Below are 12,878 nucleotides of genomic sequence, written 5' to 3'. Positions count from 1 at the left end.
AGAGGCACCCCCAACTGGCTGTTTCGGGGGCTTGCAGGGCGAGAGGTTTCCTGAAATCGAATTGGTGATACAGCCACAGAAGAGAACCTAGAGACAGGGGAATTATGGGTTTTGGACACATAGGTCAGAGCTTGTGGATGTGACTTGTCCCATAGGGTTGGCACCCAGCTGCAGGGATCCCTGAAGGCTGTGTTGCACTCCCAGGCTCCCTGGGCTTCCCTGTTAACCATATTTGAGGTTGCCAAGTCTGTGTCCCCTAAACCCTGGTGGCCCAAACCCCAGAGACTCACACCTCTTGAGTCTGCAATATCACAGACTTTCCATCCCTGAGTTCACCATGCCCTGAGGCCCATCTGAGGCCCTTGATTGTCCTAGCCCTCAACGTTTGTGGTTTTTTTTTTTTATTTTACTTTTTACTTTTTATTTTTTGTTGTCCTGGTTGCTAATATTGAATTATTTCCTAGACTTTTCTCCCATTGTATCCCCCAAGGTCTTTCTTTTTTCATTTATTTAGGGGTTTTATGTTGTTGCTGTTGTTGGTGTTCTATATCTTCTTTTCTTTTCCTTACTTGTTCCCCTCCCTTTTCTTTACCCACCACCCTTTTCTTTCTTTCTTTCTTCTCTCTTGCTTTTTTTTCTCTCTTTTCTCTTGTCCCTCATTTTCTTCTTATTTTATCTTAATTATACAATAGGTGCTGCAGGGAACACCTCACATTTGCTCTGTTTCCTCATCCTCCATTGCCTCATTTCTGTGTGAATTGATTTTGGCTACCTACACTATCCCCTTTCCCCCACATCTTGATATCCTCCATCATCTACTGTCTCTCCTATATTCCACCTCCCTTTCTTGGATCCCCAAATTGTCTAACCCTTAATTTTTAATACCTTTGTTTTGTTTTCTGTCTTTTATCCACTCTTGAAACTATTGCCTTTCTTTTCTTTTTCCCTCATTCACGAAAACACTAGCTTTTTAATTCATACCATATTCCTCCCATATTCAGTCAACTACCTCATTATAGGTACTCTAATTACTGCTATAATTCTACACAACTTACGTGAATCTAATATCCATCCTCCCAGATCTCATATTGTTGCTCTGTTAACATTTATTACCAATACTACTTTACACATTTTCTTTTCTTACACAATTTCCTTTCCCTGGCCCTAATACTTTCCTTCAAAGTGAACTCAGCCAGCAATTAGGAACTAGAATAAGAAGAACAAAGTGACAAAGAGAAGATATAACACTTACACAAAAATAACAGCTAATTAATCCCCAAGACTAGACAATGAAGCTAAGGAATTGATTAAACCCATCAAGATAAAATGATGACCAGACAGCAACAAAAATCTACTAACCAAATCACTAATCAGGAAAACATGGCTGAATCCAATGAACAAACTGAAAACCAGGAAGGGCAGCAGAACTTTGCACAAGTAATTAAAGATCTCAGAACATATATCACAGGCAAATTTAATGAAGTAAAGGAGAGGTTAACAACATGAAGACAACAAGTGGAGGGGAAATTGCAGACATATGCAAAAAGATAACAGATATGATGGGAATGAACACCACAGTTCAAGAAATCAAAAATACACACGCAGCAAATAGCAGCACATTAGAAGAGGCAGAGTAGAGAATTAGTGATGTGGAAGACAGTACATCTGAAATTAAACAGATAGTAGAATTGATCGATAAAAAGATAGAAAAAATCCAGATAAGACATAGGGACCTGAATGACAATGCAAAATGCACAAACATACGTATTATAGGCATCCCAGAAGGAGAAGAGAAGGGAAAGGGATCAGAAGGAGTGTTGCAGGAAATAATGGCTGAAAATTTCCCAAATCTACTGAAAGGGGTGGATGTACGTATCCAAGAAGGACAACGCACCCCAAACACCATAAACCCCAACAGGCCCACCCCAAGACATATACTTGTCAAATTAGCCAATGCTCAAGACAAAGACAAATTTCTAAAGGCAACAAGAGAAAAGAAAACCATCACATACAAGGGAACCTCCATAAGATTAAGTGCTGATTTCTCATCTGAAACCATGGAGGCAAGAAGGCAGTGGTATGATATAGTCAAGGTACTAAAAGAAAAAAATTTCCAACCAAGAATACTCTATCCAGCTAAACTAGCATTCAAAAATTATGGAGAGTTCAAAATATTCACAGATTAAAAGAAACTGAAAGAGCATGCCAACAAGAAACCTACTGGGAAATTCTAAATTCAAGAAATTCTAAAGGGAGTTCTGCAGGAAGAAAGGAAAAACAGGGCAGGCAGCATTGGAGGAGTGTGTAATAGCAACAAAAAAGACAAAGAGAGAAGAAAAAACAAACAAAGAAACAAAATATGACAAATCCAATCAAAATATGGCTAACAGAAATAAATCCTTGCAAATAATAACACTGAATGTCAATGGATTAAACTCACCTATCAAAAGATTCAGACTGGGATATTGGATAAGGAAATATGGCCCATCTATATGCTGTCTACAAGAGACACATCTTAGACCCAGAGACTCATGGAGGAAGAAAGTGAATGGTTGAAAAGCAAACTTACAAGCAAACTATAACAAAAAAAAAGGCAGGAGTACCTATATTAATATCAGACAAAATAGACTTGAAGGATAATACATATTAGTGAAAGGAACAATCTCTCAAGAAGAACAAACAATCAGAAATATTTATGCTTCTTATAAGGGTGCCTCTAAATACATGAGGCAAACACTGGAAAAACAAAGTGAAAGAATAGATGCATCTACAATTATAGTGGGAGATTTTAATACACCACTATCAACTCTGGAGAGAACATCTCAAAAGAGAATTACTATTCATGGATAAGAACACTAAATATTATTAAGATGTCTATCCTACCAAAACTGATCTACACATTCAATGCAATCCCAATAAAAATCAACACAGCCTTCTTTAAGGAACTAGAAAAACTAACTATGAAATTTATTTGGAAAGGAAAGAGGCCCCGAATAGCCAAAGACATACTGAAAAAGAAAAAGGAAATTGGAGGAATCACACTACCAGACTTCAAAACATACTACAAAGCTACAGTAGTGAAAACAGCATGGTATTGGAATAAGGAGGGACACACAGACCAATGGAATCGAATTGAAAGTTCTGATATAGAACCTCATATATTTAGCCATATAATATTCGATAAAGCCACCAAACCCTCTCACCTGGGAGAGAATGGCCTATTCAACAAATGGTGCCTGGAGAACTGGGATATCCATATGTAGAAGAATGAAAGACGATTACCATCTCACACCTTATACAAGGATCAACTCAAGATGGATCAAAGACCTAAATATAAGAGGCAAAACATAAATACCTTGGAAAGAAGCATAGGGAAACATCTGCAAGACCTTGTAATAGGAAATGTCTTCATGAACATCACACCAAAAGCACGAGCAGCAAAAGAACAAATAGATAAATGGGACTTCCTCAAAATTAAAGCCTTCTGCACCTCAAAGGAGTTTGTCAAGAAAGTATAAAGGGAGATTACACAATGGGAGAAAATATTTGGCAACCATACATCCGATAAGAGACTTATAACTTGCATATATAAAGAACTCCTATACCTAGAAAATAAAAAGATATACAACCCATTTAAAAAATGGGAAAAAGATTTAAACAGACACTTCTCCAAAGAAGAAATACAAATGGCTAAAAAGCTCATAAAAAAATGCTCCAAATCTTTAGCTATCAGTTAAATGCAAATCAAAACTACAATGAGATACCATCTTACTCCCATAAGATTGGCAGCTATGAAAAAACAGAAGAATACAAATGCTGGAGATGATGTGAAGAAATGGGAACACTCATCCACTGCTGGTGGGAATGCAGAAGGATCCAACCATTCTGGAGGACATTTTGGTGGTTTCTCAAAAAACTAACCATAGATTTGCCATATGACCCAGCAATTCTAGTGCTGGGTATATACCCAGCAGGACTGAAAACAAGGACACAAACCGATATATGCACACCAGTGTTCATAGCAGCATTTCTCACTATCGCCAAAAGCTGGAATCGACCCAAATGCCCATCAACAGATGAGTGGATCAACAAAATGTGGTATATACATACAATTGAATACTACTCAGCTTTAAGAACAAATACACTACAGACACACGTGAAAACATGGATGAATCTTGAGAACCTTATGTTGAGTGAAGCAACCCAGGCATTGAAGGACAAATACTACATGACCTCAATGATATGAAATTAGCAAGCTGTCTCAGAGAGCTAGAGACTGGAAGATAGGCTTACAGGAAATCAGGGGTAAGAGGAAGAATGTAAGCTGACATCTACATGGGTGAAATCTATGATAAGCTGCAGGTAAGTATGTGTACAAGGAAGGGATAAAATGGGGCATAGGGTTACCTTTGGGTGGGGCTTTGGGGTTTTGAGGAGGGCTAGGGATGGGCAGATAGGTAATATTGTCCAAGAAATTGGGGGAAGGGTGGGGCTACTCATGGACTTAGGAGATTGTCAGGTGTTGGTTGAGAGTATAACGCTGAGAAAAACTTTTCAAAATATAATTAGGAAAGTTACCTGTTTAAGATACTCAAAGGGGATAACCTGATGCAGGACAGACTCCTAGGGAATATCTGAATGCTCATTTTGCCAGAGTGGGTTATAGCATTGGGTAGAGACCCATATAGTGAGAGTGAAGGTAGACCAACAACCTGGGGAGGACTAATGCCATTAAATAGAGGGAACTGTATCTCTCAAGAGAAATGGTGGCTCCCAGGGCATTAGGGCAGTTGAGCGGGTCAGACCCTCAGCAATGTTGCAATTATTTCTGAATGTGCCTCCTCAGGAAGTGAAGATTGATTGTCACTGTGGGCTCCAATTGGAGGGGGAAATAGATATTGAATAGATGGAACCAGAGTAAATGTGAGGGCAAGGGAAGTGTCTCAAGAGTACACAAGGATGGATATAAAACATATAATATTACACCAAAAACATATAGGGGACGACAGACTAATAATGTAAACCATAATGCAAAACATAGGATAACTAAAAAATTTAGAAAACTGTATAGCCTAGAGTATAAACCACAATGTAAACACGTTACCTTGTTTGAAAGCTATTGTCTCAATATCTGTACATCAGTTTCAGTAAATATGATATGAATAAGTTAAAAGATGATCGCTGTGGAAGGGAAAAGGTTTTATAATGGATATGTGGATTTACTGTATATTGTATATATAAATTACTGTGATCCAAGACTCTTGTGAAGAGAAGCTCAATAATTAGGGAAAAAAGAAAAGAAAAAGATAGGATGCAGAATTTTTCCAAATCAGTATATATTCTATATCTAACCTTTAAACTCATCGCTATATTCCATTTTACTAGTAAGGGAACCTGACATTATATTGGGCTTCACTGTTGAGGAAGCTTTGGATCACAGAGTGGTTCAACAATGGCAGCAGAGGAATACTGGTATGGGATGTTATTGACAGGGGACATACGGTTGGCAGGGAGTTATACAGGGCATGTGTCCAGGGTGCATGGAAATGTTTGGATATACTCATAGAGGAAACAAAAACAACACCTGGAGGGATACTGGGTTCCTGGCCGGGGTGGGGGCCCTGTCGTGGTCCCTAGGGGAGAAGCGGATGGCCCCCAAGTGCAACGGCAAGGACCAGGAAGGAATGAGGGTCCAACAGTGACCCCGTGATACTAATGACTATGCTTGTGAGCCTATACACCTGAAATAAGAACAAGGCCTAGAGCAGCACTGTGCCTAGGGGCTCCCTCCTGACAGCCTCCGTGTTACTCAAATGTGGCCACTCTCAAAGCCAAACTCAGCATGTAAATGTACTGCCTTCCCCCCAGCATAGTATATGACACCCGGGGATGAGCCTCCCTAGCACCGAGGGATCACTACCAAGTACCAGCTGATGAGGTAACTAGAAAATGACCTTGAATTAAAGGTTCAATGCGGACCAGCAGAATATCCCTGTCTACATATAATAACAAGAGTTAAAATGCTGTTTGACCTAAAGTAAGGGGGAAATGGAAAGGACAAATGAGTTCATATGGCTATGAGTCTCTAAAAAAGAGTCTGGAGGTTGTCAGAAGGATTGCCCTTATGAACACCTGAGCAGAGTCCCAGAGACAGATAAAGTAGATACAACCCCATGTGTTGGTTCTTTTGAGGGCTAAAGGTTCTATGGTCATGGCAGATGGAGTTCACAGCCATGTCGGTTGGCCCTTCTTTGGAGCTGGTGTTTCTGCGTGATGGAACTGGACTCAGATGTGATCTCTTTCCACAAGCTTTTCATGCTACTTTACTGGAATTGTATTTGGTGCTGGGGTTTAAGATATATCTAGAGGATTTGAATCTCTGGACTGACAATATGATAGCTAGGCCCTGAGCCTCAACCGACGTCAGCTCCTACACTCTGATTTATTGGACTTACCCCACTCAGCTAATATGGAGTTGAAGAATGTCAACCACCACACCATGGAGCCTAGAGTGCTTACAACTGAAAGCAGGAGAATTTCATTCAGTATCCAGGTGGAAACTAAGCCCCTGCTTGACATAGATGTGGAATGGACACAACCAAGCCAAGGTCCACAGGAAGGAGTTATACAGTAAGGATTAGTGTGGACTTAATGATATTCTTTTCATGGACTATTGTGCTTCATAATCGAGAAAAGGGGTCATTGGTGTGGAAAAAGTGGCCATGGTGGTTACTGGGGGCAGGGAATGGGAAGAAGAGATGAGATGTGGAGGCATTCTCGGGACTTGGAGTTGTCCTGAGTGGTGCTGCACGGACAATTGCCGGACATTCTATGTCCTCCCATGGCCCACTGGATGGAACGTGGGAGAGTGTGGACTATGGTGTGGAACATAGGCCATGGAGTGCAGTGATGCCCAGAGATGTACTCACCAGATGCAATGGATGTGTCATGATGATGGGGGAGAATGTTACTGTGGGGAGAGTGTTGGGGTGGGGCGGTGGGGGTCAATGGGGACCTCACATATTTTGAATGTAATTTTTTTTTAAATGAATAAATTGAGTAGAATTTTTTTAAAAAAGGGGGAATCACTAAAGAAACAAAATATTTGAACAGTATATTAGAGGAGCAGGATCTAATATACATATACAGATCATTACACCCAAACACAGCAGGATATATATTTTTCTCAAGAGCACATGGATCATTCTCCAAGATAGACCATATGCTAGGCCACAAAGAAAGGCTTAATGGATTCAGAAAGATCGAAATCATACAAAATAATATCTCTGACCACAATGGCGTGAAGCTGGAAATCTGCAAGGGTCAGAGGCCCAGATTTCACATGAAGATATGGAAATTAAACAGCACACTCTTAGAAAAACAGTGGGTCAAAGAGGAAATCTCAAAAGAATCAATGACTACCTTGAAACAAATGATAATGATAACACAACATACCAAAATTTATGGGATGCGAGAGCCACAGTTCTCCCGTGAGAGGTTATTTGCGGTAAGCTAGACACGCTCAATCAGCGGTGGAAGACTCCGAGTCTCGATACTCTTCAGGGATGAGTCATGTGGCGGTGGAAAATGCGCTCGGGCTGGACCAGCAGTTTGCTGGCCTAGACCTGAACTCTTCAGATAATCAGAGTGGAGGAAGTACAGCCAGCAAAGGACGCTACATTCCTCCTCACTTAAGGAACAGAGAAGCTGCTAAAGGATTCTGTGATAAAGACAGTTCAGGGTGGAGTTCCAGCAAAGATAAGGATGCATACAGCAGTTTCGGGACTCGTAGTGATACAAGAGGGAAGTCTAGTTTCTTCAATGATCGTGGAAGTGGATCAAGGGGAAGGTTTGATGATCGTGGACGGAGTGACTATGATGGCATTGGCAGTCGTGGTGACAGAAGTGGTTTTGGCAAATTTGAACGTGGTGGAAACAGCCGCTGGTGTGACAAATCAGATGAAGATGATTGGTCAAAACCACTTCCACCAAGTGAACGCTTGGAGCAGGAACTTTTTTCTGGAGGCAACACTGGGATTAACTTTGAGAAGTATGATGATATTCCTGTTGAGGCAACAGGAAATAACTGTCCTCCACATATTGAAAGTTTCAGCGATGTTGAGATGGGAGAAATTTTCATGGGAAACATTGAGCTTACTCGTTATACTCGCCCAACTCCAGTGCAAAAGCATGCTATTCCTATTATCAAAGAAAAAAGAGACTTGATGGCTTGTGCCCAAACAGGATCTGGAAAAACTGCAGCATTTCTCTTGCCCATCTTGAGTCAGATTTACTCAGATGGTCCAGGTGATGCTTTGAGGGCCATGAAGGAAAATGGAAGATATGGGCGCTGCAAACAATACCCAATCTCTTTGGTGTTGGCATCAACAAGAGAATTGGCAGTGCAGATCTATGAGGAAGCCAGGAAATTCTCATACCGATCTCGAGTTCGTCCTTGCGTGGTGTATGGTGGTGCTGATATTGGCCAGCAGATTCGGGACTTAGAACGTGGATGTCACTTGTTAGTAGCCACTACAGGATGTCTAGTGGATATGATGAAAAGAGGGAAGATTGGATTAGACTTTTGCAAATACTTGGTGTTGGATGAAGCTGATCGGATGTTGGATAGGGGGTTTGAACCTCAGATACGTCGAATAGTTGAACAAGATACTATGCCACCAAAGGGAGTTCACCACACCATGATGTTTAGTGCTACTTTCCCTAAGGAAATACAGATGCTTGCACGTGACTTCTTGGATGAATATATCTTTCTGGCTGTAGGAAGAGTAGGCTCTACCTCTGAGAACATCACACAGAGAGTAGTGTGGGTGGAAGAGTCAGACAAACGGTCATTTCTACTTGACCTCCTAAATGCAACAGGCAAAGATTCACTGACTTTAGTGTTCATGGAGACCAAAAAGGGTGCAGATTCTCTTGAGGATTTCTTGTACCATGAAGGATATGCTTGTACCAGTATCCATGGAGACCGATCTCAGCGAGATAGAGAAGAGGCCCTACACCAGTTCCGCTCAGGAAAAAGCCCAATTTTAGTGGCTACAGCAGTGGCAGCAAGAGGACTAGACATTTCAAATGTGAAACGTGTTATAAATTTTGACTTGCCAAGTGATATTGAAGAATATGTACATCGCATTGGTCATACAGGACGTGTAGGAAACCTTGGCCTTGCCACCTCGTTCTTTAATGAGAGGAACATAAATATCACCAAGGATTTGTTGGATCTTCTTGTTGAAGCTAAACAAGAAGTGCCGTCTTGGTTAGAAAATATGGCTTACGAACACCACTACAAGGGTAGCAGTCGTGGACGTTCTAAGAGTAGTAGATTCAGTGGAGGATTTGGTGCCAGAGACTATCGACAAAGTAGTGGTGCTAGCAGTTCTAGCTTTAGTAGCAGCCGTGCAAGCAGCAGTCGCAGTGGTGGAGGTGGTCACGGCAGCAATAGAGGATTTGGTGGAGGTGGCTATGGAAGTTTTTACAACAGTGATGGATATGGAGGAAATTACAACTCCCAGGGGGTTGACTGGTGGGGCAACTGAACCTGCTCTACAGCAGGTCACCCTGCCAAACAAGCTAATATGGAAACCACATGTAACTTAGCCAGACTATACCTTGTGTAGCTTCAAGAACTCGCAGTACATTACCAGCTGTGATTCTCCACTGAAATTTTTTTTTAAGGGAGCTCAAAGTCACAAGAAGAAATGAAAGAAACAATCAGCAGCCCTGTTCAGAAGGTGGTTTGAAGACTTCATTGCTGTAGTTTGGATTATAACTCCCCTCCCGCCTACCCCCATCCCAAACTGCATTTATAATTTTGTGACTGAGGATCATTTGTTTGTTAATGTACTGTGCCTTTAACTTTAGACAACTTTTTATTTTGATGTCCTGTTGGCTCAGTAATGCTCAAGATACCAATTGTTTTGACAAAATAAATTTACTGAACTTGGGCTAAAAATCAAACCTTGGCACACAGGTGTGATACAACTTAACAGGAATCATCGATTCATCCATAAATACTATAAGGAAAAAAACTTATGCGGTAGCCTGCATTAGGGCTTCTTGATACTTACAGATTGGGGGAAAACAACAAACATCTTGAAGCATATTAATGGAATTAGTTTCTAATGTGGCAAACTGTATTAAGTTAAAGTTCTGATTTGCTCACTCTATCCTGGATAGGTATTTAGAACCTGATAGTCTTTAAACAAGCCATTCCAGTCATGATGAGGTGATGTATGAATACATGCATACATTCAAAGCACTGTTTTCAAAGTTTAATGCAAGTAAATACAGCAATTCCTCTTTCAATGTTTAGGCAGATCATTAATTATGAGCTAGCCAAATGTGGGCATACTATTACAGGGAAAGTTTAAAGGTCTGATAACTTGAAATAGGTTTTTAGGAGAATTCATCTACTTAGACTTTAAATGCCTGCCATAAGTGAAATCAAAATGGTAGAATGGCTGACCACAGCAATGACCAGCCCTTTTTGGGGCCCTGGATGATTTTTGGTGTAATAAAGCATGCTAGTGTTGATGTTTTTTGGTCAAGAGGGTATGAACAGGAAGAATTATGCAGCAGGCTTTACTTTAAATGCCGATTCACATTACTATGTTCAAGCTGCGTTGAGATGTTAAACTGGCTTACTATAGACTTTGTAAAAGTGGCTCCAGAAGAGTAACAAACTGAAATCTTTGAGATCACACAGGTTGGAAATACGTACATAACTGCACAAGGTGTCAATTCTGCTATACAGTGCAGTTTTAGTCAGTTTTAGTTGCATAGGTTTCCATTGTATTTATAGTCTGTTTATGCTAAATCTGGCCAAAGATGATGAGCATTGTCCACCACTAAAATGCCTCTGCCACTTTGAATTCTGTGCTGATTTTGTGGCCAGAATGCGGTGATCAAAACGCTCAATCTTTTTACAGTGGCATAGGAAGATGGCAAAAATTTCCTAAAGTGCAATAGATTCTCACGTGTATTGTGCCTTGTTCTAAAACTTTTATTAAGTAGGTGCACTTGACAGTATTGAGGTCATTTGTTATGGTGCTATTTCAATTAGTCTAGGTTTAGGCCCTTGTACATTTTGCCCATAACTTTTTACAAAGTACTTCTTTTATTGCACATTCAGAGAATTTTATATATATGTCTTGTGTGCGTGTCCTTAAACTTCCAATCTTATTTTGTCTCTTGGAGATTGTTGAACGCAGCTTGTCTAGGAAGGGGATGGGACTAGATTCAAAAATTTATTTGGGACCATGGGAATGATAGTTGGGAAGAAAACTATTTGCACACGACAGATTTATTTGCACACGACAGATTTCTAGATACTTTTTGCTGCTAGTTTTATGTAATATTTATTGAACATTTTGACAAATATTTATTTTTGTAAGCCTAAAAGTGATTCTTTGAAGGTTTAAAGAAACTTGACCAAAAGACAGTACAAAAACACTGGCACTTGAATGTTGAATGTCACCGTATGCGTGAAATTATATATTTTGGGGTAGTGTGAGCTTTTAATGTTAAGTCATATTAATCTCTTAAGTCAAATTAAGCAGACCCGGCATTGGCAGTGTAGCCATAACTTTCTGATGTTAGTAAAAACAAAATTGGTGACTTGAAATTAAAACATGCCAAGGTTTTGATACACTTGTCTTAAGATATTAATGAAACACTTGAAAACACTGATGAAGTGTCCAGATTCTCAGATGTTTGTTGCGTGAGTTTTGTTTAGTTGTGTGTATTTTTTTTTCAGTGAATGTCTGGCACATTGCAATCCTCAAACATGTGGTTATCTTTGTTGTATTGGCATAATCTGTGACTTGTACATTCAGCAGTAGCATTTGAGCAAGTTTTATCAGCAAGCAATATTTTCAGTTAATAAGGTTTAAAAAATCATGTAAGAGTGGATTTAAACTTGCTGAATGTAAAGATTGAACCTCAAGTCACTGTAGCTTTAGTAATTGCTTATTGTATTAGTTTAGATGCTAGCACTGCATGTGCTGTGCATATTCTGATTTTATTAAAATAAAAAGTTCAACTGCAAAAAAAGAAAAAAAACCAAAATTTATGGGATGCAGCAAAAGCAGTACTGAGAGGGAAATTTATAGCCACAAATTCATACATCAAAAAAGAAGAAAGAGCAAAAATTGAAGAACTAACTGCACATTTGGAGGAATTAGTAAAAACCAACAAAGTAATCCCACAGGAAGAAGAAAGAAAGAAATAACAAAGATAAGAGCAGAACTACATGAAATAGAAAGTAAGAAAGCACTTGCAAAGATAAACAAGACCAAGAGCAGGTTTTTTGAGAAGATCAACAAAATTGACAAACCTTTAGTGAGACTAACAAAGAAAAAAAGAGAGAAGATGCAAATACACAAAATAAGAAATGAGAAAGGAGATATCACCACTGACCCCACAGAAATAAAGACTATCATAAGAGGATACTTTGAAAAACTATATTCCAACAAAAATGACAATTCAGAGGAAATGGACAAATTCCTAGAAACACATAAGCAACCTATACTGATGAAAGAAGAAATTGAGGATCTCAACAAACCATTCACAAGTAAAGAGATAGAATCAGTCATTAAAAACCTCCCAAGTATGCCTATATGCCTGAAATAAGAACAAGGCCTACAGTAGCACTGTGCCTGGGAATTTCCTCCTGACAGCCTTCATGTTACTCAAATGTGGCCAGTCTCAAAGCCTAACTCAGCATCTAAATGCAATGCCTTCCCCCCAGCGTGGGACATGACACCCGGGGATGAGCCTCCCTGGCACCAAGGGATCACTACCAACTAACAACTGATAATGCAACTGGAAAATGACCTTGAATTGAAGGTTCGATGCGGATC

The 12,878-nt window shown here is 39.9% G+C and overlaps 1 protein-coding gene across 1 annotated transcript; it reads left to right on the top strand.

Moving 5' to 3' along the window:
• The first annotated feature begins 7,509 nt into the window (after window positions 1-7,509).
• On the top strand, window positions 7,510-12,058 carry LOC101437317 (ATP-dependent RNA helicase DDX3X-like). Its single transcript, XM_012520960.4, has one exon. The coding sequence runs from the start codon at window positions 7,566-7,568 to the stop codon at window positions 9,552-9,554; it is 1,989 nt and encodes a 662-aa protein (XP_012376414.1). The 5' UTR covers window positions 7,510-7,565; the 3' UTR covers window positions 9,555-12,058.
• The last annotated feature ends 820 nt before the right edge of the window (window positions 12,059-12,878 follow it).

The sequence above is a fragment of the Dasypus novemcinctus genome, chromosome X, assembly GCF_030445035.2.
Source record: "Dasypus novemcinctus isolate mDasNov1 chromosome X, mDasNov1.1.hap2, whole genome shotgun sequence".
NCBI lineage: Eukaryota > Metazoa > Chordata > Mammalia > Cingulata > Dasypodidae > Dasypus > Dasypus novemcinctus.
This window is presented reverse-complemented; position numbering and strand designations above follow the sequence as displayed.

What these genes read in the sequence shown, in the direction of transcription:
- LOC101437317 (XM_012520960.4), top strand. Translation starts at nt 7,566, where the DNA reads ATGAGTCATGTGGCGGTGGAAAATGCGCTCGGGCTGGACCAGCAGTTT.